We start from the raw sequence: 27,607 nt of genomic DNA, 5'->3' as shown, positions 1-27,607 counted from the left end.
ACCATGACTGCAAAACCCACACCAGCATTATGAAGGTACCAGATATTGTATTATTAAGTTGTGGGTGGACATAGCAGTCGACACAGAGATTTCTCCAAGTGGTTCTTTAAGCTGGAACTGAACTGAACTGCAAACAGCTCAGCTGGCCTGCTTTTATAGGCAGCCGCTGTCAACATTGTAACAACAACCCAGAGTCCCGCCTAAATTAACTTATGTGGACCTGAGTGAAAACTATATACACAATACCCCTGGTGGCCAGGGTGAGAACTTCAATACAGTACATAACATTTATAGAGTTTATATGCAAGATCACCCCGGCTGAAATCCTATGCACGTTGGCCTGAGAGTGAGTCTTAATGAACAAAGTAAGACATAGTTCCAAGTCAACACTCACAGAATTGCTCTGTCAGTACAGATTAGTCATCCTATTGTCAAAGTGGTTTAAAGGTCGGTCAGAGTGAATCGTTTTAGGAGACGAGAGTCCTTTGAAACACGCATTTTGTGCTATTTACGAACGGACGTTGCCAAATGCATATTAATTCTTTCAAAGGGTTCCCCCCACCTCGCACCTCCTCGCTGCTTAGCTGTCAAGCAATACGCTCCTTTAAGACCTTTCGCGTCCTGCCCTCTGCCCCCGCCCCTCCGCTTTGCTCATTGGCTCCTTCGGCCCTTTTGTTTCGCTTTTGAGTACGGCTTCTTTACTTAGGCGCCTCGCGATTGGCTGAAGGCCATGAGGCTAAGGGAACGACGCACAATTCTACCCCGCGAAGTGACGGCCGAAGAGTTTATTTGCCTTTTCCTCTCCCGCACGAAACTGTTCGCCTTCGCCCCTTCGGCTGGAAGAGGCTGATAAATCCGGGCGGGCTGCAGAGCGCGGGGAAGTGACGGGTTGGGCGTTTTGCGGCTGTAGCTTCGCACGGTGCGCTAGCGACGCCCCCCGCCCGCCCTCTACACGCAGGCAGCCTCCTCCCCTTTTTTGGACCTGGGACAGGATCTCGGTGGCTTCGGGGACGGCCGGGCCGAAGTCCCGGGAATGAGCCACCGGCGCGAGGGAAAGCGGGAGAGGCCTCCTCCTCTTCCTCCCTCTGCCAGCGGGCGGGTGTAACCAGGAGGCGGCGGGCAGCGAGCGGCTTCTCCTCCGGCTGGAGAGAAGGAGACAGAGAAGGTAGGAGGAATCTCCCTCACCGCCTTCCGAAGAGCACCCCCGGTGGTCCCATATGGGGGAGCGGGGATCACCCAGGCACGGTTATTAGTGATGGCCAGGCTCCATTGGCGCGAGTCTCCAGTTGCTGTCCTCCTGGCACTGCAAAGCGAAGCATCGCGGCTCCTTTTTCTGCTGCCCCGTTTTCAGATGCCGTGTCTTCCCCTCCCCTCGATCTAGTAGCCACCATTCCCTGGCATGCAGTCCCACTTCTGTGTCAGATGTGGGATCCTTAAATGCATCCTCCTCCTCCCCCCTTTCCCAAACTAATGGGATGGGATGGGCAGATGTTTGTTTGCCTCTTAAAACATTAAGTCGCAGGATCGTTCTTCAGGATTCAGCTCTCCTCTTCCTCCTTTCTCTGAATACTGTAGTTTCCCCTGTCGTTGGTTTTGATCCATATGGTAGTTTCCTTTTCCTAATGGTATCGGGGTGCGCGCGTGCTCTCGTTCCTTAAAGAGGGCGACGGCACGGAGGGTTTGTTTCCACCACTCAGCCCAAGGCCCCTTTGCTGTCAGGGGTGGGCCTCGGACATAAAGGGGATGGCTGCCGCTTCCAGCATCCTCCGAGCTTGTTTGCTTGGTGCCTATTCCCTGTTAAAAAACTCCTATCGCCCTCTGTGACTACCGATTTGTGTCCATACTCAACTGTTTTATAACTGGTAACTTCTGGTAGCTTGTGTGTATAGTAAATCCTGATTGTTCACTTCATGGGTTTTCTGTTAACGGCTTCTGGTATAAACACCTAATAATCAAGTGTTAACAATATAACCACTGAGCACCTTGCCTGTGTATTTCGGAAGTGAGCCTTTTGGAAAGTTCAGTGGTGTATGAGTGCATGCAGAGCATGTCTTTAAATAAGGGAGATAGAGACACCGTTGTTAGCATGATGATTTATGATGATAAAGACTGTGTGGTTAAAATCTATAAGTAACCCAGCATAATGATGTGCAGTTCAGACCTCTGACATTGCAAGGACTGTCAGTCACAGATCCAAAGTTGCCCTTAGCTTTTGAACCGATGTGTTCCTACTTTCAACTCCTGCTGCATATTGGTATCATTGTATCTGTGGCTGAAATGACACACTTTTTCTCTCGCATGTGTGCACATACGCATTTCCTCCCCTCTTCCTGTTTCTTGGGACACAGTCTTGATTTTCCAAGGTAATGAGTGCTTTCTGGGCCTTTTGTCAAAGACCACAGGGAAGTTTTCAGCACAGAACATAAAAAAGAATGCATAGCATAATATCCATGCAAAAAATGTAAACGGCTATATAAATACAAATCATAATAATAAGCAATGCATAGTAATCATACACAGTAGTATATAATACGGAATGAACATAATTAATATCTACCAAGCAGCAATGTCAAATTATGCACAATGTCATCCCAAGCAAGAAATTCCACAACTCAACCTCTGTAAAATAAAGGATTTTATTACCTGTTTATCTTGGGTGTAACCGTACAACATAATACCCCACTTTCTACATTCCAGTGTACTGACAGTTGAATTGTACTCCAAAATTGTTGATGTAACAACATCCTGCTGTACACCTGAGGCCTGCAGGCTAGCTCAGAGCGTCAGGGTAGGTTGCATAGTGCACACAGCTATGTCCTCCAAATGCTTTGCTTCTGTCCCCTGTCCCCAAGCATTTGCCATCCGAAATGGCTGTCTCACTCTGACCCCATTTGCACTATACAATTAACACAATATCATACACTTTAAACAGTCAGTGCTTAAGTTCCAAAGAATCCTTGGAATTGTAGTTAAGGGTGCCAAGAGTGGTTAGGAGAACACTTCCCTTCACAGAGCTATAATTCTCAGAGTTCCATAGGAAGAGGAATTGACTGCTAAACTACTCTGATAATTGTAGTTCTGTGAGGAAAATAGTTGTCTCCTAACAACTCTCAACACTCTTAACAAACTACAGCTCCCAGGATTATTATTTTTTGCAAGGGGGGTGGGGAGCCATGCCTGCTTAAAGTGGTAGGGTACAGGGCTTCTAATGGCAGAGTCAACTCTGACCTGTCCAGACCTAATGTTGTTACCCTGACTGGTTTAAAGCTCGCTTCCTGGTGTCCTGTGTGACAAGAAGTTCAGTGATTATGACACCTGTTAAAGAGAGAGAGAGAGCTCGTAACATGACATATGCCATGATTATGTTGTTGACTGCAAGTGTTTTATGGTGCTGGTTTCATTGTAATCAAGCTAAAGGTATTCGTAATTATTAAGGCAAATCCTCTAAGCAAGTTATTGCTCAAGAGGGTGCTTGGCATGTGTCTCTTGGAGGAGATAAAGCTGAGGCTTTAAGGCATGACAAGTTGTTTGCCAACATGTAGCATATGTGACAAGCTTGAGAGCTATGCACGCTGCATTTTACTTTGTGGATTTTGCAGCTGGAGAATGTGACCTGGTATATTCAGAATGAGTTTTTGCAAAAGCCGCACATAATGTTGGTGCCTGCCTGATTTCCCTGACAGACAATAGAATATGCACACTGATCCAGTTCTTAAATGCATATACTTTGAAATAAGTACCCTGTTGGCTCAGCTAGAATTGTGTTCTGACTGAGCATGTGTGCTTCCAATCAGTCTTAAAGTGCCTAAATGCTACAGTACTACTAAAATGGTATATCAAAATTCCCAAAGGCTACAATCCTAAAAGCATGTACTGTATTACGGAGTAAAACACAACTGATCCCAATATGTCTTCTGAGTACTGTGTATGTTCATATTATCAACAGCTGAATTAGATCCCTTGAGTTCTAGTTTTGTGTTGTTTACAAAAAAAGAAAGAAAAAGCTTAAGACTTTCAGCGGCCTAACAGCTTCTACTGCTACCTTTTCATACATATATTTGCTGTCCCTGTATGTGCTTGGGAGGGCAATGTAGTACAGGAGCTACCTGGGCTAAGAGAAGATATGAAGTGAGTCCAGTTAAAGGGCACTGTCATGGTAATGTTGGGGTGGGAAGATGAAACTTACCGTACTGCTTGTCCATTGCCGCTTCTTTTTACAGCCCATAAAATCTTGCCCCAAATTTAAGGTTCTAGTTGCATAAATGAACTGAACAGATGTTTTATTGTAGTGCCGTTGAAAACCCTACTCTCACAAGCTTGTCCTTGGGTAAAATGAGAAAGTAAATATGAGAGGGTGGGGCAAGAATGTCTTGGCTGGATAAAAGGCCTCCCTCTCTCTCTCTATATATATATATATCTGGAGAGTGCTGATAAGTTAGTGAAAAATGCAGTCTCTTAAAACAAAGAATTGTTGTGTTTCTCAGAATAAGTTTTTCAGTCCAGGAAACTGAACTCTGTTAACTCTGTAATTTAAATTACTCCAACCATGGAAGTATAGAGAATGAAATATTTCCCAGCATTCCAAGACTCAAATTCTAATAGACTCTGCAAGGATTAGATGAGCTTTTGAATATTTTGTAAACTCTTTAGGATCCAGTTTTTGTCAGATGGTGGATATGGAATCTGATTTGTGGTCCGGGGCTTAGCTGTGGAGCATGTGAAGTACAATTGTGACAACGGTACTGAGCATGTGCAGAGTGCTGCGTTTTGACAAGCGGTTACAGCTCGTTGTTTGAAATATACAGCATCTATGAACTGAGATGGGACAAGAGTTTATAGAGCAGATTACATTAATTTCAACTAGGCTTGAGTTCAGGTTCCTGCATTCCTGGAAGCTAGCTGTGGAAGCTCTCATTTGTTTTGATTAAAGTGCATGTGTCATTTATAGGAAATACCTTGGAAATACTGCTGAAGGATGCATGCAGGGAACCCAAGCAACTTGTTGATCTAGGTGTGTTTACGGTATAATACCTTTCATTAGGATCAACCAAAACATCAAAAAGCTCTAAGCTAGCTTTCAAATTTTATAGAACTTCATTCAGCCTTGATTTTTTTTTTTTAAAAGAAAGATGGTTGACAGAGAGGAGAGAGAGATTAACGTTGTTGGTAGAAGCCTAGCCTGCAATATGTGACACCCTTTAACAATAAAATCCCATATACAGAATTAGGTCCTATTGAGCTCGACAGGGATTCAGGAAGTATTTTGCAGATTTATTACATGATGCCTAGTGCAAAAGGTCATAGTTTGCAACAGATATGCAGTACTAGTCTTGGACAGAGAAGCAATTCTCTCCCTGTATCTCTTTATGAAAAAAACATACAAGCCAGCATTCTAGTTCAGCCTTCTGCAACCTGGTATCTTCCAGATGTTTGGGGCTATAACTCCCACTAGTCCAGCCAACATAGGCAATTGTCAGGGTTGATGGGAGTTCTGGAGGGTCCCAGGGTGAGAGGGCTATTATAATCTGCATTTATTTATGCCAGGAGGTTGTACCCTGCTTTCCAGCAAGCTCCCAGGCTGCCTTATAAGGAGTCAACTTTACCATAAAAACAAATGTACAAACATTAGAGTCTAGCTCTAATTGAAATTAACACGTGCCACATGCATAATCACTGTATTTCATATAGATGTAACTGAAAAACATAGTTAAAAATCAGAAACAAAAGGAGTAAGTTTTAACTCCAGTGTTTCTTTTCACTCTAAAAAACAAGCCTGCATGTGCTGTTTGGTCCTACATGGCTTATTGTTATAATGTGCTTGAGGAGTGTCCTTCAGTCTTTGTCCCTACAAGGGCTGCGGTGTGAACTGCAGACACAGGACAAAGTTTATTTGTCTAAAGGAGCCGATTGCAAGAGGAGTGGTTCTCTTGGGTAAGGCTTCTGTGTGTTTGTTCAGCCAGAGATGCTATATTCTACCACAGCTGTATCTGCTCAAGGCTTGGCTTTTCCCTTCACTTACAGCACAGTCGTGAGCATATACAAGTTGCCTTATACTAGGTAGCCCAGTATGAACACACATACCTAGATTTAATAAGCTGAGATATGCACGAGACTTGGTGCTTGTGCAATTCTTCTTTGTGCACCTCTTTCCTTATTGGTGCATTGTGAGAGGTCAGGAAGTCTCAAATTGACCATAGTTTCCTGTTTTGTCCAAACCAGGGAACTGGCCCCTACATTTGAAACAAGCCAGGATCAATAATACACACACATGCACACACAGTGCTCATTTCTGGGGGCATGCAGGGGTACGCATATCCCTAAACATTTTGTGAATCTAAGTTTGGCCTCATGGAGGGGCAGTATTTCAATACGAGTAGGAAAATGAGAGTACCCCTAAACATATTTTTAGGGGGTAGGGAAGCTCTCTCTCTCTGTGTGTACTACATACACACACACACACACACACACACACACCCATATGGAAAACAATAGTCACTGCACATGCCACAAAGCTGTGATATTTATGTCTTAACTAAGGGTGCTGTGTCAGGCCACTGGCCCACCTAGCTCAGTGTTGTCATTGACACCAGGTTGGCTGATGAGAGTTGTAGTCCAAAACACTGACATGAGGTTGGCGAACGCTGATTTGCAGTGGTTCTCCAGGCAGAAATATTTCCCTGCGCTAACTGGAGATGTTGGGGACTGAACCTGGGACAGTCAGCATGCCAAGCATGTGCTCTATCCCTGAGCTACAGCCCTTTCTATGTAGGAAAAAAAAATAGTGTTACATGTGCCTATAGGTTTAAGTGTGGCCTACAGATTGTCTAGCTGCAGTATGTTAAATATTTACAGCCTGGAAAGAGCACCAGTTATGGTCAGTCGATTATGTGAGGTAATGATTGGCCATTGTTTAGGTTACTTGCTACCAAGATTTTGAATGGGAGCCTTTTTCCCTTCATAATTTAAAAGTGGACGGTTATAATTATACGCTTTAAGTAAAATACTATAATTTCTGGGCAAAGGAAATGTATTTTCCCATTAATGAATGAAATATATTTAAATTCGCATGACATCTATAAAGGCATAATCATTATTTTTGGTGCTTTATTAAAACGGATAAAACTTGTCTTAAGAATACACAAGCAATGTGTTGTTTATTACAAAACATTGTGCAAATGTTTTCTGTCTTAAAGAGAGAGTGCACTATTATACACAATAATTATTTAGTACTATGTAAACTTTATTTTACTTTGGCTTTTCTAATAATGTGCACGTTGGGTCTTACAACTATGGATTGAAAGACCTCCCCTCCCCTCACCCCACCCCCTTTTTTAGTAGTAGGAGTGGAGGCCCCAAAAGTGCCCTGCTGGCAAACACTTTTACCACAGATGTCAGTCCTTTTGCCTTCCTCTCTTTTGTCTAGTTTGCCAATATGGGTGACCAGGAAACATTCCTTAGGAGGGTGAATTAGGTCTTTTGGCCTCCAGTCACTGAATTCTCATGTAAATTTATATTGACACATGTTGTTTAAAGACTTTTGGTTTCTATGCTTTGAATGGATTGAAACACTTTAAAAGGCTTTGCTCCGAAGGCATGGGTGGAGAACCTTTGGTTCTCTGGATGATGCTGAACTACGGGTTTTCATCATCCTTGGCTGTTGACTCTGCTGAAGCACACAGCTCCTGAAGCAAATCTAGAGAACCTGCTTCAGAGCTGTCTGGTGGTGACTTTATTTTGGCAGGAGATGGGGAGATAATTAGCTGTTAAGCTAAAAAACCCCTGAAGGGATTTCCGATGCTACTTGGCTGCATTCTAGCACTGTGGGCCTTCAACAAATGCATGCTGTGGTGGCTTTATAGAGCATTCTTGGTGACAAATTTTTAGAGCCTAGAAAGCCAGAACTTCACGTGTAATAGATGAGCGGCATGATAATATGTTCTAACTTGTGGTGTGTCATGTTTTGCAGAAGTGATAATTGGGTGTACACAGGGAGAAAACCCTGGCCAACGCACCTAGAAGCTTCCAGTAAAACTCTGATAACCTGCTATGCATGCAGAAGGTCCCAGGTTCCACTTTCTGCCAGTGTAGGAAATTCTGAGCTAGCTGGACCCATAGATGGACTTTTCTCATATGTTTCTACCTTCCTAACTATTTAGTACTGTGTGCTTATAATGGGAAATGAGCAACATTGCCTGTGAACCACAAACTGAAAGTTTTTTGTCGTAATAAAAGAACTAATAAAAGCAGAGGAGGCAGCCTTCCTCAGCATCTGAAGTTTCTGAATACACCTCCAATGGTAGGGCCACATAGAATGCTTTGTAATAGTCTGTCCCAAGAGGTTACGGGTCTGGGTGATAACTTTGAGGCTCTTGGCCTCCATTTGTGTGTGTAAAGTACTTGGTGTTGCTGCTACTTCCTACATGAGCAGCTAAGGGCAAAGCTAAATCTAAAATAAAGCCAGACTGCAAACTTGATTTACTACAGGAAAAGGAGCACAATTAGGTAATAAATGGTGCCTTCTCCCCTAGTTTCTGGGACCCAAAATGAGGATTTACCTTAATAATAGAGTATTGGAATAGGCAAGAGGCATTCTAGGTGTGACTTTCCTCATGATGTGTGTGTATCTATTTCCTAATGATGATGCTGCCCTTTTCTCTCACTTTCTTTCCCCCCAGAGCTGTGGCAGGATGTCTTCTATAGTGACACCTCTAGTGAGGTTCTCCACATACAACAATGTCACCTATCCACCTTCTACCACGTTTGTGGCGGCGTTGGATAATGTAACTTCTGCACCCCTGACAACTGCACGGGCTGACGTCAACATTACTGTGCCACACAAGTGCTTGCTGTTGTTGTATGAAGACATTGGGACATCCAGGTGAGGTGCTGTTTTGTGTAGGTGTGTGTAGCTTTTGTTCTCCTTCCTCTTCTCCTACCTCTTCCTCTTCTCCTCCTTCCTCCACTTCCTGCATTTTAAAAACTGTATTATCTTTTGTGCCTTATTTCTAGGGTCCGTTACTGGGACCTTCTGCTGCTGGTTCCCAATGTGCTTTTCTTTGCGTTTCTCCTCTGGAAGCTGCCCTCTGCCAAGGCCAAAATCCATGCCACCTCCAGTCCCATCTTCACCACCTTTTACATACTGGTGAGTACAGGTCTTTCTGTTTTAGTTTTTTTAAAAGCAGGCCAGTGGGAAATTGGCCCACGTGGTCTTGCCTCCCTTAAGCTCACGAACCTAGAGGCATGGTCACTGATGACACCCTGGGAAAAATCTGTGCATCAGGGGTGCTTCCGCAATACAAGCTGCAATTCTGGAACAGGAATAGGCAACCTGTGGCCCTCCAGGTTTGGTGGACACATGTGCTGATGTATCTGGCTGGTTGATCTGAACCTTTTTCCTGCTTACCTGCCTTCTTCCTCTGTCCAGTACCCAGCGCCTCCTGCCCTTCTTGCTCCTTGTTCAAGCGAGGGCTCACAGGCTGTAATCCATTTTCCCTTTTTGCCTACTCCCCGCCCCCAATATCCTACCGTACCCTGAGAGAAACACCTCTCTCCATTTAAACTGCAGCGCTGTGTTTTAGAATCAGGCATGTGTTCAAATGAATCCTCTCCTTAGGGTGGAGTGAGGGGTAGCTGCTGCTTCTGTCTCTGCTGCCTCTAAAGTCTGTCCTCCTTCCCAACAGCTTAGCCCACCCTGAGCCACTCATTGACAGCAGTCCCAGCCCACCCCCCAATGCAGCAGTTGTCCACACAAATGTATTTGAAAGAGGATTAGAGACAGAGTTAAAGGAAGGGTTCTAGGTCAGGATCTGGCAGTGGTTAGACTTTTTTTTTTAATCATTTACTTGTGCAATTTCATTGTATTTTCATAATTACTTCCTTTGGGGGGGGCAGACTTGAAGCCATTTATTAACAATAGTTGTAAGGAGTTCTGAAAAAGCAGATGCGTGAGGAGAAGAGTGTCTCCTTCTGCTTTAAGTCAGCTGATTATCAGTATCTTTGTGGAGATTGCCTCCTCCAGCCTAGTGTGTGTGTGCATTGTGGGTGGTTGTTGTTGTTTTTATAAATAAAAACCTCTGCTTGTTTTTTAAATCTCCGCTGTGCTGTCATTTGCACCCCCTTCCACTTTCATTGCCTCTTCTCAGTTACTGCATGAGCAAAAGGGCTTCTTCTGAAAGGAGTGAGGAAGGAAGGGAATTGCATGTTCCCAGGAGGGGGAGGATTGTGGCAGCAGCCCTGGGCAGCACATGGTGATGCCATGATTTCTGCCAATGGGTGACTCATCCTGGGCTGACTCTCAGGCTGGGAGCAGGAGATGGGTTCAGAGTGCAGCATGCTGGCAATAGAGGAAGTTGGACGTTGTGGGGTTGTTGTTTTTTTTATTAAAAAAGATGTCATGTCCTGTGCAGGCTTTCTTGTGTATTGCATTGTCAGATGTATGACTGTCTGTTGCACAGAAGTCATGGGTATGGCCTCAGTGCAGGGAGTTCCTGGCTCTCCAGAAACAAGTTTTTCCCCTTGAGGCCAAGGTGGCTGACCTGAACAAGCCAAGCGACATTGGTGGATGAGGTCTTCAGGGACGTCACAGCTGTGAACTTGACAGACTCCAAACGAAGCCTGACATGCTCCCAGACCATGCCCAGCACCAGCGGCAGATGTTTGAGTCTGCTGTAAGAGCCCTTTCTCCTGCAGAGAGTCATTGCTCTCAAGAAGCTCTTTGCTTTAGACAAACAGTGACATTGGTTTCTCAGGCGTACAGTCTATCATCCCATGCATGGGTTTGGCCCTTCTAGTGCCCATGTGAATGTTGCCCTGGTCTCATTTATAACTACAGGCAACAAGCATTTCCCATGGGGGTTACGTTCCTGACCCCTATGTGTGTCGGCAGAGCGAGCATAACCCTGCCCCATTCCACCCCTGCTCCACCCCCTTTTCTGGCCACTTCTGGGTTGCGGTGATGCTCGTGCAGTGGCGTAGCGTGGGTTGTCAGCACACGGGGCAAGGCAAGTAATTTGCGCCCCCTAACCCGGGGCAAGGCAAGTAATTTGCGCCCCCCCCCGCTGCACTGTCCCTCCCCCAGATAGTCCCTCGCTCTCTCTCCACACTGCACCGCACGCCTGGCACCCTCCCCTCCACAGTGGGCGGCGACCCGGCGGCTGGGATCGGATTCACACAGCCAGCACTGCAGTGAGAGAGAGTGAGTGAGCCAGGTAGGGGCAGAGAGCTGCGAGTGCAAGCGCCCCCCCCCCCCAGATGTTGCGCCCGGTGCGGCCGGCCCCCCCTGCACCCCCCACGCTACGCCACTGTGCTCGTGATCATGCACATATTGAAAGCGTGTACAGTGGTCGTTGCTTTTACGGAAACCAGTGCCCTTCCCCTGAGGGCTGAAATGTTTGAAGCAGCAGAGGATAAAATATTCCTGCAGTGTAACAAGTCCTACAATGTTAGGCTGAGGTGTGCATGTTCATCTTACATTTGAGGCCTTCCACTATGCAAATAGCAATTCTGGGTGCATTGCGTCCCACAGGGCACGCTTGAGGGAATAATGTAATGAATCAATATTTGTTTTTTGTTCTGTCGTAAGAGGAAGCTCCTGCCATATTGGGGTTGGTGCAAAATGCAGTGGCAATAACACTGCTTAGTTCTGAAGCACGTTAAAAAATAATTATGAAGGCAGGAAAGAAACTGGTTATTTCAGGAGCTTTATCTTGGAGAGGAAGTAGATATATTTTACAGATGCAGCATAGGAATTGTGGTAACAGGATGTACAGGGAAGCATCCCAGAGGGCTGCTACAATGCAGGACATCCACAAACAAATACAGTACTCCAAAGGCTCATTCACTTTTCTCGACAGGCTAAGAGGATATCTGCAAGGTGGTGCTAAAACCTGGTTCAGTCTTGCTGAAATCATTGTGTGGTGTTGTTGAGTGTGGCATCTGAAGTCCTGTTTACTCCGGCCTTCTGGTCCCGGTCTCCTTACAGCATCTGTCAGTGGGATTAATATATGTCAGCTGTATAGAGCCCAGCATGTAGCAGATTAGAATATGTGTGACCTCTGGAAAAGGGAGACGATAAATATTTGTGTTTTTCATATCAGTTGTAAGGAGGCTTCTGAATATGGCACACTTCAAACAAAACAAAAATCAATATTTCCTGAAGGGGCTGAAGTGTTGTTGTTAAAGGAAGTTTAGCGTTTCAAAAGGCCAAGTTTTGTGGCCAGTAGTGGTAGGGTTGTAGCATTGTACATTGCGAGTTGCAGTGAGCTGAACAAATGCTGGCAAAAATTAGTGTTGCTCCTTGCAGGTCATTTATTTTAAACAAAATATGTTAAAGCTAGGGAATACAACTCTGCTTCATTTGAGGTAGGATAACCAGTTAGTGTATTGACATGTTTTGCATTTTTTCCAGCTAGAACTGGAAACTGTGTACAGTATCCCTAATGTTCCTGTGCCAAGGACTTTGAAAGACTTTATATTTCAGAATCTTCTGAGCTGATTTCGTGCCTTAAGCATTTTTTACTGTGTTCTCCACCCCCATCCCTCGCTGCTGCTGCTTCAGCAAATGAATTGTGGAGTCTTTCCCAGATCTGAGGCTCCTTAATTGATATCCTGTGGTGTTGGCTGCCTGTTTATTTAAAATTCCACGTGCACCAGGCAGGCACCAATAGAATATGAAGTGATTATGATACTAAAATCAGAGAATGGAGGAGATAATAAGGATCAATATTTCAAGCCTTGAAAACCTTTAGTCCAGATGTTGCCAGACTTCCAACTCACATCACCCCTGATTACTGGCTGTGCAGTAACATCTGGAGGGCCTCAGGTTCCCCATTTCTGATGTGGGTCTTGCATGGCAAATTCTGTAGCATTTCTTTGCTGAGGTGACCTGGCTGAAGTTGCTTGTTCCTTCTCAGCCTTAAAAAGAGGGGAAACTATTTCCCCCTCTTTTTCTTCTGTTCCTCTGTAACTCATCCTGTTACAAAAACAAAATAAAATGTTAAAGGGGGACCTTGTTGATTGGTCTCCCATCCCTGAAGCCCATCATGCCTTAATTCGTAACAATTGCCATTGTCTTCTAGGTGTTTGTGGTAGCTGTGGTTGGGATTGCTCGAGCGGTTGTCTCCATGACAGTCAGCGCTTCCACTGCCGCTACAGTTACTGACAAGGTGAGTGTGGGTTTGATACCAGAGGCAAGGGTGGCTTTGGCCTCTTCTTCACTTTTTCTGGGGCAGGAATGCAAAAAGATTTGAGCTCCATTTAGTCATCAGCTACAATAATGCGTGGAATTCATTGTACCACTAACTGGGGTACGTGTGCATAGAACAAGGTCTGCTTGTGCAACCCCCTGGACTCCTCCCCATATTTTGGGGTTTTGTGGTGGATCAGCAAGGGTTTCTGATGCCCCAGTTGTTCAACAATAGCAACAAGGAAAAGGCTTCTTCTATCTCTCCCGTCCTCACCCCCAAACTTAGGCTGCTCAAACAAAGAAATCTTGAGAAAACCAGAAGTGGAGTTTTGGGTGAAAGGACTGTGAGCCCAGTTCAGTCCCTGAGAACAAAATCTTGGACCAAGCATGTGCTCAGAGACATGCTGTTCCTTCATTCTAAATGTACCTTGGCTGCTTCCTCCCCACCCTCACCTGAACCACTCTTTTGCACCTGGCTGTCTGGTAGATTGGAGGGTGTGGTTCTCTTTTAACTCTTTGAACAGTATTGACTTTTGGCCCTGCCATCCTCCCATGCTTTGCTTGGCTCAATGCTAAATCCTGTTCTAGTCTCTAATCCTACTCGAACAAATGTTTTTATTGTCTAATTGTTTTTCAGTTTTGCATTTCTTTCTTTTTTGCAAGCCGTATTTGGTTGCATTTACATCGAGACAGCTAGTCTCAGGATTTGTATAAAACAATGTGGCTCTTCATTTAGGCAAATGAAGATCAGCAGAGTCAATCGCCACAAGAATGATGGCCCTTAACTAGATGTTTTGATGCCAAGATGAGTATTTGCTGTTGACAAGTAACTTGAGGCCTATCTCCCATGGTGCTTTCTTATGCCAGGGGATTGTGCTGTGCACCTGGTTGCAAGGAGACATTACCTGTGCCACTTAAGTACACCTTATGCATCTGGGTTAGATTTGGTGTCCAAAAGAGCACTAAGCATTTGGACCAATCAGAACACTTGAGATAGGCTTTGCCAAGGGTCAATATTGACAAACGGGGGGCAGACAGTAGTTGTAATCTACAGCCCTTTAAGCCAGCATGGTTTTGGAATGAGGTCAGTTGGGCTCTGGATTGGAACAACAGAGGAAACAGGATGATTGGAATGGAATTGAAGGATGAAACTCCCTGCGATGAAGTAACAAGATAGTTGAGATTTTGTGCACAATGCCAAACGAACAAACAGTTGTGTAAGACTCGTAGCCTGAGAGTCAACTAATTCTGAAAATTCAAGTGAGCACCATGCATTAGCCAGTGAGGGAGATGTTAGGATGGTATTTTTAATTTTATTTTCATGGATGGAAGGAACTACTGATGGAAGGAACGATGGGAGGAAAACCTTTGGGCAAGCTTCTCTTTTAGGACCTATTCCGTTTGCTCCCTGATCTTGATTTTGTGGCATGTACTGTCTTCTCTAGATCCTGTGGGAAATCACAAGATTCTTCCTTCTGGCTATTGAGCTGAGCATGGTGATTCTGGGCCTTGCATTTGGTAAGGATTCCTCCTTAGTGTTGCTTGGTGCACTTAACCTTTTTCCTTGACGAGACCATTGGAGCGTGGTGAATGTGCCCTGCTTTCGGTAGGAAAGAGCAAATCTTACCAAGCACAAACAGGTCTTCAGCCAGATACATGTAATGCTCGTGCTGGAGGCGAAAGCTTGCATTTATTGTAGGCCCCTTATTTACACCCTCCATTTGCTTTCACTGTGTATGCAGTAGGGTACTTTTGTCTGAGTGAAGAAAGGACGCTTGATACATTAATAAATAATAATAATAATAATAATAATAATTATTATTATTATTAATGGCATTTCCAACCCACTTTCCAGTGTTAAAGGTGCAGTTGTTACCCATTTGTTGCAATAGGTGCTTGTAAGCATCTATTCAATAATAGCTCTCGCCAGTGGACACAACTCCTCTGTATTTTTGTGTGCATGTGTCCCATTTTGTGACTTTTAAAACAAACCAATCTATTCAATAATTAAATGAATTCTCCTCCATTGTATTTTATTCTACTAAAATCCTACCCTTCCTTCATGATTCTCTCATAGTCCTCCCTGGATATACTGAGAATCTTCTGCATGCAAAGCAGCCACTGTTTCTCAGACTTGGACTATTTCTTTCATTAAGCTTCCCAGCCCACCTTCCCATGGTGCAGCATATTTTAAGTGGTTTCTAGTTCTCAGGGCACGAGTTTTACTCTCAACTGCAACCTCAGTCGAGAGGTTTTGCCTTTCTCTTAAAAGAAATTTGGCTTTGTTAGTCTGTCGCAACTTGGACAGGAATGGCATTAGGCAGGACCTCGAACATAGGCGAGACCCCTACATGAGGTCTTGAGTCAGTGCATCAGATTTTCGACCAAGATGTCTGGTCTGACATCAGTAACCTCAGGTTACTGACAGCAGAATCTTAGATGCACATGGCCTGTTGCATGATGGGTCTTTTATGCTGGTTTACTCGTAACGGCATCCCCGAGCATGCATAGGCTGGTCAGGAGCAGGCAAGTATATTTCTAGCCTTTAGTCACCTGACAGAAGACCAGCCATTTTCACTTGTCAAAGAAATGACCCCTGGTATGTTTCCCACTCCATTCAGGTCGTTTGGAGAGCAAATCCAGTGTTAAGCGGGTATTGGCTATCACCACGGTGCTGTCATTGGCCTACTCTGTCACCCAGGTAAGTGTTGGTGAAACAGGACAGTTGCACAGAGCAAGGCAAATTCAATTCAACTGTTTTCTCCTGAACTGAAAGCAGCTGCGCCTCAAGAGGTTCTGAGTTACTTTTAACAGCTCAGTGTAGTAACTCACTCTGAACAGTGCAGCATTTGTTAAGTTTAAGCATGTTCTCCTTTTTTATAGTGGTAGCAATTATGCCTTGTTTTGGTTTGGGAAGCCCCGGTATTAAACAGGAACATCATTGTCCACTCTTCAGGCATCTTCTTAAAAAATCAGATGCAGTGAACTTAGAGGTACTGCATGTGAGTTTTGTTATGTATTTATTTACACGTTGGTGGTTGGTTGGTTTTAATCCCGCTCTTCAGGCAAAAAAGGCTCCTAGGGCAGCTTGTGAAGACAGTCCCTTCCCTCAGACATACAATCTGAAAAGGCACAACACAAAAGGAAAATGGGTTAGGAGGGATGAGGAAATAATAGTATAATAAATTTTATTTATACCCCGCCCTCCCCAGCCAAGGCCGGACTCAGGGCAGCTAACAACCAATAATAAAAACAAGTTGAATGAATACAACTTAAAAACAAGATTAAAACACAACATTAAAACATTAAAATGCAGCCTCGTCACAGGAGGAGAAAGGAAAAAAGAAAGAGGTGGAGGGAATCAAATTGACTCCAACCAAAGGCCAGGCGGAACAACTCTGTCTTACAAGCCCTGCGGAAAGAAATAAGCAAACTCAAGTACAAGTTCTTAGTTACAAGTTCTTACAATGGTCAGTTGAGGTAGAAAAACTCAAGGAAAGGAGGCACCAAAGGTTGCTGATCTCTCAGCTCTGCCTTTGGACGTAATGGGCTGCTGTTGAAAGTGTAGTGCATTGGGATGTGGGAGGAACCATGTAGATCAAGAGGGTAGTTGGCAGAAGTTTTAGGTCAGGCATTAAGCATGTGGGGAGGGATAGGGATAGCACCAGTAGGTTGGCAGGAGGTCGCGAGAGGAGGAAAGGTGCCATTTTTTTGTAACCTGCCTCCACTCTCAGGCTCAGAGCTAAATCCCAAGACCATCTGGCACATCTTTCCTCCTGCAGTTAGGTCAATTTGTTATCCTCTGCTAAATCACAGTTTATGGACTGGATAGGGGATCTTGTTGTGTGACGATGGAAAGGGCTGGCTTCCAAGTGAGACTGAGTGCCTTTTCCTCAGCTTCTCATGCAGGAAACACAGGCACCATTGTAAGCAGTTCATGCCCTGATGACCCCCTTGCACTGTTCCCCACCAATCTTTCAGGGAACTTTGGAGATCAGTTATCCTGACGCCAGGCTCTCTGCAGAAGACTTCAATATCTATGGTCATGGAGGAAGGCACTTTTGGCTTGCAAGCTCCTGTTTCTTCTTTCTGGTAAGTGTGATAAATATCTGTCTTGCTTGATCTGAATACCGTGAGTTTAAAACACTGGTGGTTCTTCCTTGATGATTTTCCATTCTCTTCATTTCAATGTGCTTCCTGGCATCTTCTAAACACAGCAACGAAAGTCAGGGTCGTTACTGTTTTCCACCACCTGCCCTCAGCAACTCACGACCTGCTTTCTTCCTTAACAGGTTTATTCAATGGTGGTGATGCTTCCCAAAACTCCCTTGAAAGATCGTATTTCCCTGCCTTGTAAGTGACTCGCCTCTCCCTTTCAAACTAATACAATTTTCTCACAGGCATTAAAAGCCAAGCCACTTGGAATATTCCGGATAGGCAAAAGAAAGTCCTTCTGCACATAGTTAAGCTGTGGAATTCATTCCCACAAAGAGGTTTTGTGGGATTGATGGTCAGCAGCCAATTTCCCCTGAGAGGACAGCAAGTGCAACTCCTCTCGCCCTATTCAGAGGCATACCTCCTCCAAGAGTGGATCTGCAACGTAGCCATCCTGACTCATGGCCATGGATAGCCATATCCTCCATGAATTTGTCCAGCCCCCTTTTTAAAGTCATCCAGGTTGGTGACCCTCTCTACGTATGGTGGGAGTGAATTCAACAGCTTATGACTGGGGTGGGGAAACTCATGCCTAGGGGCCAAATGCGGCCCTCCAGGCTTCTCACTCTAGCCCTCAGGATTCTTCTCTGGCCACGCCCACCCTCCAACCACACCTTTCACGAGCCCTGCTTTGCACCGCCTTGTTTTTGCCTGGCTGGAATTTGCCCTTGAATTCTGATAATGCCTGTATAGAGGACAGAGGGACGTGTGACGGTGTGTCTAGAAACTGACCTATGGGAGATTTGCATTAGCTGCTCTGCCCGCTTTTGCCTCTAGTTCCACCTGCGCCTGGAAAGTTGTGCGGAAGGAAATTTGGCCCTCAGCCTGAAAAAGGTTCCCCACCCCTGTAATAGGCACCTGCTAGGAAGAAGGGAAAGTGGAGGGTTTGCTTAAGTTACATAACGGCTAGGTAGAATGGCCATCGCTGGAGACCGTTATGCAATAAGTAGCTCTGGAGCATATTTCTTCTCCCTCTAATACTGTTTTTTTCCTGGTCTCCAAAGTGGCTTTTCCACCAAATGGTTTGTAGTGTAGGAAGTACCTGTGATTACATTTGACCCCGGTGCTTTTGCCTCTCTTTTTCAGCAAGGAAGAGTTTCTACATCTATGCTGGGATTCTTGCTGTGCTGAACCTGGTGCAGGGCATTGGTAGTGGTCTGCTCTGTGCGGGTATCATAGAAGGACTATGGTACGTATCCCTGTGGCTGGATAGCTCTGCTCAACTTCTTCCTGGTGCTGTCACTGAGTCCTTTGAGAAGGAAGCACAAAGAGTTTCCAACACATTTGAACCAAAGCAAACTTGCTAAGGGGTGCTGCTGTTGACGGCTGCTGAATTTGCAGCTCCACTGCACCCATCATGCTGTGTTTCCCTCCATTGTACCACGTCTGCCTCCAGATGCCTTTCTGGATGTTCCACCTGAGACTGTTGATCTCATTACTCCTTGAGAAATACCCATTCAATGCCTATCTCCTGACATTTCCCCTCTCCAATGGGGAAGGCAGCAGGGAGGGGGTGCATTCTGCTTAGCAAATTGGGAATGGTTGTTCTGGTCCAACTCTTTGGCCTTATTTCCTATATCTCTTTCCCTGCTTTTGATCCTTGTCTTTTGGAGGACACAGTTGCTCAGAGTAGCATTCTGCTGGGCCTTCTACTCCAGGGAGGAACAGCTTTTGGGGTGGGGTAGGGAACTGCTTTTCTTGGTGGTGGTGAGTACATTCTAACTTTCCCTGTTCCCTTTTGAGAGTGATAACTATGGGTCCTTGTATAGAAGGAAGTTCTGTCAACCTTGGTGCCTTCCCACCAAGGGACACAGCTGCATGGGTTATAAAAGCAAGCCCTGCCATTGGACAGTAAAGCAGCTGGAAGAAAAGAGGTGTGCAGAGACCAAGGAAAGAAGTGCAAATGGATGGAGTGTCCTGTCTGCTATCCTTTGGACCAGGCATAGGCCAACTCCGGCCCTCCAGATGCTTGGGACTGCAATTCCCATAATCCCTGACCACTGGTCCTGTTAGCTAGGGATGATGGGAGTTGTAGTCCCAAACATCTGGAGGGCTGGAGTTTGCCTATGCCTGCTTTGGACCCCCTGGGATGTTCACCAGACCAAACCTGCTGTAGCTGGGAACCAGGTGTGCGAAGAGCAGCCGAATGGGGATACAGCTGTGGACAGCTTGAGGAAGCTTAATCCATTGGCACCAAGGCTGAGCAGAAAAAAAGCAGGTTTTCAGGGGAAAGTACTTCCCAGGGGGTCCAAAGGATGGAAAGAAAAAAAGGCTCATAAAAGGGCAGAAAGAAAAAGCACTCAGACACGATGCCTTAAAGCACATACCTGTACTGAGAAACACAGTGCAAAAGGAAGTCTGGATGAGCCCCTGGAGTGAGAGACTAAGGTGTTGTTAGCAGGTTCCAGGAACTCTTTGTTGGGAGATTTGGGAGTTGGTCTGTGAGTTTGTTTGGGCCCTGGGTGAGAACCAGGGAGGATGGGGGGAGTCCTGGGTAAGAGCCAGTAGACTGAGAGGTGTGGAGTGAGGAGATGTGTCAGAAGGAGAAGGAACATATCTATATATGTTTATTAGTAAGCCTGCATTAATGATTTTATTGTGCATTTTTGTAACATTTGTTTTTAGTTTTCTGTACACTGCTTAGAGAGATTATTCCCTGTATTTGTGTGAATCTAATGCACCATTGAATCTAACGTGCACCTCAATTTTAAAAATGAAACCAACAAAGCATTTGCTGGTGCCATCAAATCTAATGTGCATCAAATCTAATTTTCGCAATGTAATTTGGCCAAGAAAGGTCTGCGTTACATTTGAGTAAATATAGATACAGTCGTACCTTGGTTGTTGAATGCCTTGGTACTCATCTGTTTTGGCTCCCGAACGCTGCAGACCCTGAATTGAGTGTTTTGGTTTGCAAACGTTTTTTGGAAGACAAATGTCCAACGTGGCTTCCACGGCTTCCAGTTGAGTGCAGGAAGCTCCTGCAGCCAATTGGAAACCGCTCCTTGGTTGTTGAACATTTTCAGAAGTTGAACAGACTTCTCGAATGGATTCCATTTGACAACCAAGGTACGACTGTATATGTTAAGCAGTGTAGAAAATGTCTTAGTAATTATTATATAACTATATTTATTATATAATACATATAATTATTATTATATATAATGATAATAAGAATCTGTAGTCCAAAAACCTCTGGATTGGCCAGGAACAGTATCCAAATGACTTGTGTCTCTCTCTTCTGTCTTGACAGCTGTGTCGATGCCACCACCTTCCTCTATTTCAGCTTCTTTGCTCCGCTCATTTATGTGGCGTTCCTGAAAAGTTTCTTTGGGTGAGCATTCAAGGTTGTAGCCTGCAGCACTGTCCCAGGGCATTTTACAACAACAATAATGAGATAAAGTTTTAAGCCATGTTCAAATATATAAATGGATGTCATATAGAGGAGGGAGAAAGGTTGTTTTCTGCTGCTCTAGAGAAGCGGACACGGAGCAATGGATCCAAACTACAAGAAAGAAGATTCCACCTAAACATTAGGAAGAACTTCCTGACAGTAAGAGCTGTTCGACAGTGGAATTTGCTGCCAAGGAGTGTGGTGGAGTCTCCTTCTTTGGAGGTCTTTAAGCAGAGGCTTGACAACCATATGTCAGCAGTGCTCTGATGGTGTTTCCTGCTTGGCAGGGGGTTGGACTCGATGACCTTTGTGGTCTCTTCCAACTCTATGATTCTAGATGGACCAGAGCAACAATTCTATAACAGCAGATTGAGACTATTTAAGTTAAGAAGTGTGAGAAAACAAAAGGGCCTGGCGTTGAAAGAACATCAATATAAGTGCTAGGCGGGCCTCCCTACGGGGAGCATTTCAGAGCTTTAAATCATGCAGGCGTTGCTAGCAAAGGTCACGTTGAAGCACAATACTTGCCTCCCACTGGGATATTAATGCAATTATTTAATAGCAAAACAAACTTCAGCCTTTAAATAAACAATAAGTAACCACAACAAAAATGCCCAGGGTGACCTTCAGGATTAATAACATAATTAAAATAGAAGTAAAACAACAGTAAAAGTATAAAATGGTATAAAGTGCAACGAGGCAATAGGCTGGTTTTCCTCACATCTAGGCCACAAAGACTCAGAAGTGGGTGGTCTCAGGTGAGGCCTACAAAGAGGCTAACTCTTCCACACATTCTCACTGTGTGCTTCGTTATGATTTGTTTTTTTTTTAAAATCAATTCAGTGACTCTTGTTCTTCCATCTGTGAAATGAAGATGGTATTTGACTTCATCACAGGGATTCAGGAAGATTAGACTCCTAATATCTGCGCAAAGCCTCATTAAATTCTGAGCTACTGTTAGAGTTTTTTTTCTGGATTAGTGACAAAATGATTAATGTGAAATGCTGTGGAGGCCAAGCTTGTATTAGGTAGATAGGTCCCCCCCCCCTTTTTAATGCTCTTGAGTTTTAAGAAGGGGCTTAAATACATTGCCCAGCAGTTGAGCAAAGCGTGTAAACCAGCCTTCCTGAACCTATTGCCATCCAGATGTTATTGGACTACAGTTCCCATCTTCCCTGACCATGCTGACGGGGTTGTAGTTCAAAACATCTGAACGGCACCAGGTTGGGGGAGGCTGGCCTAAATTTGCAGCTCAGGAATTGCATTCCTTTTGAGTAGCCACTTCCCTTTTTACTGTTCTGACTACGTAATTTTTTCAGCTTTGAGTGCCACCGTGTGGCCATGCAGTGGAAATACCCATTCTAATTGAGGAACAGTCGCTGCAATTAATTCAGATGGATTTCAACCGCAACTGTGAGGAACTAGCCACCTCACATTTTATATTTGATATAAAAGCAGCAAAGCTATATAACAAGCAGTAAACAAATAGTCTCTCAAATGCCAACATCAAATTGTGCATGCTCAAAAATGACTTGTTTTATTTCTAACTTCCTTCAACACTGATTCCAAATGGAACTGACCGTGTGTGTGTGTATAGATATATACGCAGCGCTTTTTTCTGGGGGGATGCATGGGTACGCATACCCCTAAACATTTTGTGAATCTTTGTACTTTTGTCAATTTACTATATTTATTCCCCCCGATTTGAACTATAAAATGGTGATTTTCTTGAGTCAAAATGAGAGTACTCCTAACCATTTTTAAAAGAAAAAAAGTACTGTATATATGAGAGAGATAATGAATCACACACACACACACACACACACACACACACACAAGCCCCCATGCCTACCTTCCACACCTCCTAAAAGTGTTTAGGTGTCATGGCTAATTTTTGAACACAGTGGCTCTTGCTGTTCTTACTTGCCCTGCTTTTCTTCTTTTGAGTCCCATCATTTTGAATGAAGCAAAGCAAAAGGTTGGGTCTTAATCCACCGAGTTTTCAATCCAAGGTCAGGCAGTTCAGGATAGGGTAAGAGAACAAAGGGAAGAGGTAAAGGCCAATCATAGACAAACATGACAGTATATCTTGGGCTACGTTTAGTTCTGGTTTCCTCCAGATGATGATGGCCTGAATGGCCTGAACTAAAAGAACAGCATTGCTGGCTGCTTTTTATTTTGGGAACTGTCTGCCATGTTCTGAATTGAACCTTCTTTACTGGGAAATGGGATGGAGGGAGTTGTGCTTGGAGCAAAACATCTGCTATGCATGCAGGAGGTTTCAGGTGGTTGACATGGAATGCCAGTCCCTGCAGACAGTACTGAGCTACATGGACCAGTGTTCTGACTCGGTATCAGGCAGCTTCCGGTGTTTCAAGAAAGTAACTCTTTTGAAAAAAATTCCCCTTGCCTCTTCAATAATTTCCAGGTCCGAGCCAAAGATCCTCTTCTCCTACAAATGCCAGGTGGATGAGCCCGAGGACGTTGATGTGCACCTCCCGCATGCCTATGGTGTGGCCAAGAAAGAAGGCCTGGATTCCAGCTTTTACTCCAGCACTCAGATCGACACTGCAGCGTACTTGGATGACATTGCTTCCATGCCTTACCACGTGGGCAGCATCAACAGCATTGACAGTGACCGCTGGAAAGCCATCAACTCCTAAAGGCGATCCTTTGCAAAGATGGGTCTCTCTTGCAGCCTTGCAGCTCCATCACCAGTTCCCCTTTTGGGATGCTTCAGTGTGTCGCCTTCTCTTTCCTTCAAGTTTTTTTTCCTTTTTTTTTATAAAAAAAATTAATTCTTGAACGGAGCCTAAAAATCAGTCTTCCCAGGACAATAGATCTTACCTTCGTAGGAGAACAAACCAGATCAGCTTCTAAATGCTGGATCTTTGTGTCCTTGAGCGTTCCATGTGCACATGGTTGGACATGACTGCAACATTTTCTTGGTGATAAGCCACACATGCAGCTAGGAAGTCTTGGCTGCTCTTGTATAGCATTATATATAGATAGCTATATAATACATTATTTGCATTCTATTTTTATTTTATGTTTTGGCTTCCAAGAACCAGAGGAACTAGAGGAACTAGAGGAAGGTGGGACTGCTCCCCACGCCTTCAACAGCTGCAGTTTGGTGGGAATTGTAGGGTGAGAGACCTCCACAGGCTTCCTGATAGAAAGAACACTTAAGAATGAACTGCTAAATGTTTCCAGGATTCTTCGCAGGGAATCTGGGAGCAAGTGTGCGCTTGTGTGTGTGTGTGTGTTTGCGTGTGTGCATTGTAATATATATATATATGCTGACTTTCGAAGAAGAGAGCAGAAAAGTAGGCAGCTGGGCAATGCTTTGGTGGAACTTGTTGCTGTGCAACTAAACTACTGTGACTGGCTGAGAAGGAGCTGTGAGTTGCATACACTGTATACGGTCTGAGTTTTTAGAATGAAAACTTAGCCAAGCAAAGAGCTTATAGAATGAGGATCTGCTTATGTGATAGTAGCAGAACTCCAGAGTAAATGGGTCCTGAGGAGCCGTGGAGGAAGGGTGTTGAGAACTGTGGTTCAAATGGGCAGTTCCAAAAAACTGGTCCATGGGATAGGACAGGGCAGAAGATGAATGGGAAATGATCTGGTAGTCTGTGTGTGAGAAATTGTGAGTGATGCTTGGGATGGCACCAAAGTGGAAAACAGGGTTGGAGGTCTAGTGTGAAGGAGGGCTGTTGGACTCTGTGCCTTGGATTCAAGCTCTGTCCAGTATACCTTTAAGACCAGGTGATACTTCCTTGAACTTAGCATGAGGTTCATTCATCTCTTCTGCACTGAAGAGAAAGTCACACCGAAGACATAGCTGGCTGTTCCCCTGACAGTGGTGGTGGTAGCTGATCTTCAGGGTCTTCCAAGATCAGCAGTGAAGGAGGTTTATCCCAGGCATAGGCACACTCGGCCCTCCAGATGTTTTGGGACTACAACTCCTATCAACCCTGACCACTGGTCCTGTTAGCTAGGGATGATGGGAGTTGTAGTCCCAAAACATCTGGAGGGCTGAGTTTGCCTATGCCTGGTTTATCTTTTAGGAATAGTGAGGGTGTTCTTTGCAGGAAGCAGACCCATTTTAATGCAGGAAGTTGGCTTCACCTTGTAAGACAAAATGGGAGAATTGGAAAATGATAAAAACTGCTTTTGAAGCACGCACATTTTGTGTGCATAGCTTATATTGGAATCAATGTTTTCTCATTTTCATGTTTTTATTACTAAATGCAAAAATGGGAACACTTACCCTTGTGCAAAATGCTGGAACATTTGCTTGAACAGAGGTTGATCCAGGAGGCAAATGTAGTTACAATCAATAAAATCCCAAATTCTAAGGCTGAGAAAGCAAGAACACCTGAAAAATGAGGCTTCTTTACTTTTATTTGCTGCTGCCATTTTGGGATTAATTTTAGCACCCAATGTGCAAGGTGCAGATGACCAAGGCAAATAAGCACACATCCTTGGAGGAAAGTTGCTTTGGAATTAATAGGACGTGCTTTCTCTAGAATGGAGGTGCAAGCAGGAAAAACTACTCAGCTTTCTTGTTGATAAAACATCCCTTCCTCTTCATGGCTTGAAACTTGCGCTGTTTGTGATTTTTCTGCTGCCGAACCACATCAGGATTTAAAAGGCAACAAGATCCTTGACTTCACTTTTAAGACTTTTAAAATTACTTTTAAAGAAATACATGTTTAATTATATCTCTGTTTTGGATGAGTTGTGAATGCAGATCAAGAATTGTTGTGGTAGAGACCCGCACTTTGCCTTTAGTTTTTTGTCTACCGCCCAGGTTAGCCTTTTCTGAGTGTTGTTTGAATTTGATGACACAATCATTCATTCAGACTTGCTGCTGTTAGCTGCATAGACATCTCACCATGGAGGTAACAAATGTACTGTGTAGTTTAGGCTTCCGTAATGCTTATGGCGCTAGTCATACCCCAACATATGATGCCCCAAATTTGACAAAGAGGCAGTCGTGGGAGCTGTGATGTGACCCTAATGTTATCCAATCTATCGAAATAACATGCTTGGCTGGTGCCGTAGCTTCTTTGCTTTCTGTGAAAGGCGAGAAAGGCAATCCCAATTGGCTGCAGGGCAAATGCTGGCGAAGATGTCATATAAGATGTCATACAATTAATGCTGCCCTCCCCCCCCCAAAATATTTACTCAGCTGGAATTATAGATGCTCTCTGCATGATGGTTAAATACTGCTAACCAGCCAAAGTAGGGACCTTTGGAAACGAACGTGTCTTGTAATTTCCATGGATCCCCTACAGTTTCGTTTTAAAAGTGTGCTGTACATCTAGTCCATCAAATTAAAAAAAACACCTGAAGATGGGCTCCTTTGGTGATGTGAATCAGGATGAGGCTGTATTGGAGTTACTGTGTTTACTGTATTAGCAATCTATATCAAATGCTGGCCAGTCAGTGAGCTGTGATCAGATCTTCCATGACAGAATGGTCCCTGCCCCCTTTTCACTGACATTTTAAGCACCTCCTCTGTACAACCCGCATTGTACTTTGCTGCTGAGGAGTATCTGCACTAAGTGAAGGAACTGCCTCCTTACAAGCCTTGTGATCTATGTGTGTATATATTAAAAAAACGCCTCCCTGTTGAGCACACAGTATTGTCCATGAGCAGACAAATGTTTGTGTGTCCCTGGGTGTGTACACACGGCATGTACCATGTGATGTTGGAACAGAGATTAAAAAATAGAGTAATGTATATTTTTGTCTGTAAAATAAATGAACTTTGACATAAATTAAGGTATCCTTTCTCTCACGATAGAGGCTGTGTATATGTGTTCTTACATTTTTGCACTATTTGTTTTCTCCAGAGTTAAAGAAGAAGCTGATCAATAACGAAATGCTCAGATTCTGAGGGAAAGCAAAGAACTGTTGTGTGTTTTTTCCTTTATCTGGCTAGGTCTTAGAAGAGCAGAAGTGATAGGGATCCCCACCCCCCACCCCCGCCAAGTAGTTCAGCATAACTGAGGTAGCAGTCTTACACCCACTTACCTTACTTCTGAGTAGGCAGGTATAGGATTTTGCTGTTAAATCACCTGGTTGAAGTTGTTGACTTTGAAGGATGATTTGTAAGGAAGTAAATTTTAGAAATATTATAATTATTAATAAAGTTATGGTACCTCCTTTATTTGTAGCTCCAAGATGTATCTTGGCTTTTTTTTGGGTAGCCTTCAGGTTTGCTCTTTGTTGCTATCCTATGACTATTGGAATAAAACAGTGTTGCCACTGCCATTTACTGAGATAGAACCCATTGATTTGACTATTACCGTACCTCCATAAATGAATTACATTTGCCGAGTGTGAAATTCAGTGGCAGGTCAGAGCAAATGCCAGTCTTCGATGGTTTTTATCAGGAATGGTATCCAAGCTCTCAGCAGGTTGCTGTGATGACATTACATCATCCAGAAACAATGCATTAATCGGGGCTTGGTGTAAATTGGGGGCCCACAGTCCCACTTGTCACGCTCATAGCCAGTATTCTGCCCTTCCATCCCCTCTTGCAAGCCTGGCAAGCTGCAAGTGTCCTAGAGATAAGAAGAAGAAGAAGAGTTTGGATTTGATATCCCGCTTTATCACTATCCTAAGGAGTCTCAAAGCGGCTAACAGTCTCCTTTCCCTTCCTCCCCCACAACAAACACTCTGTGAGTGGGGCTGAGAGACTTCAGAGAAGTGTGACTAGCCCAAGGTCCCCCAGCAGCCGCATGTGGAGGAGCAGGGAAGCTAACCCGGTTCACCAGATTACGAGTCCACTGCTCTTAACC

At 44.3% G+C, this 27,607-nt stretch overlaps 1 protein-coding gene across 1 annotated transcript; it reads left to right on the top strand.

The window, feature by feature from the left end:
* The first annotated feature begins 919 nt into the window (after window positions 1-919).
* TPRA1 (transmembrane protein adipocyte associated 1) lies at window positions 920-26,581 on the top strand. The gene is made up of 11 exons (XM_083418749.1): window positions 920-1,165; window positions 8,676-8,878; window positions 9,010-9,142; window positions 13,077-13,163; window positions 14,629-14,701; window positions 15,805-15,884; window positions 17,165-17,275; window positions 17,476-17,536; window positions 18,485-18,587; window positions 20,652-20,732; window positions 23,221-26,581. Exons 2-11 carry the CDS (start codon window positions 8,688-8,690, stop codon window positions 23,453-23,455), a joined length of 1,155 nt encoding a protein of 384 aa, XP_083274875.1. The 5' UTR covers window positions 920-1,165; window positions 8,676-8,687; the 3' UTR covers window positions 23,456-26,581.
* The last annotated feature ends 1,026 nt before the right edge of the window (window positions 26,582-27,607 follow it).

This window comes from Podarcis tiliguerta (assembly GCF_965153285.1).
Source record: "Podarcis tiliguerta genome assembly, chromosome: 2".
Classification (NCBI taxonomy): Eukaryota; Metazoa; Chordata; class Lepidosauria; order Squamata; family Lacertidae; genus Podarcis; species Podarcis tiliguerta.
The sequence above is the reverse complement of the archived record's forward strand: the minus strand, read 5'-3'. Positions and strand labels throughout refer to the sequence as shown.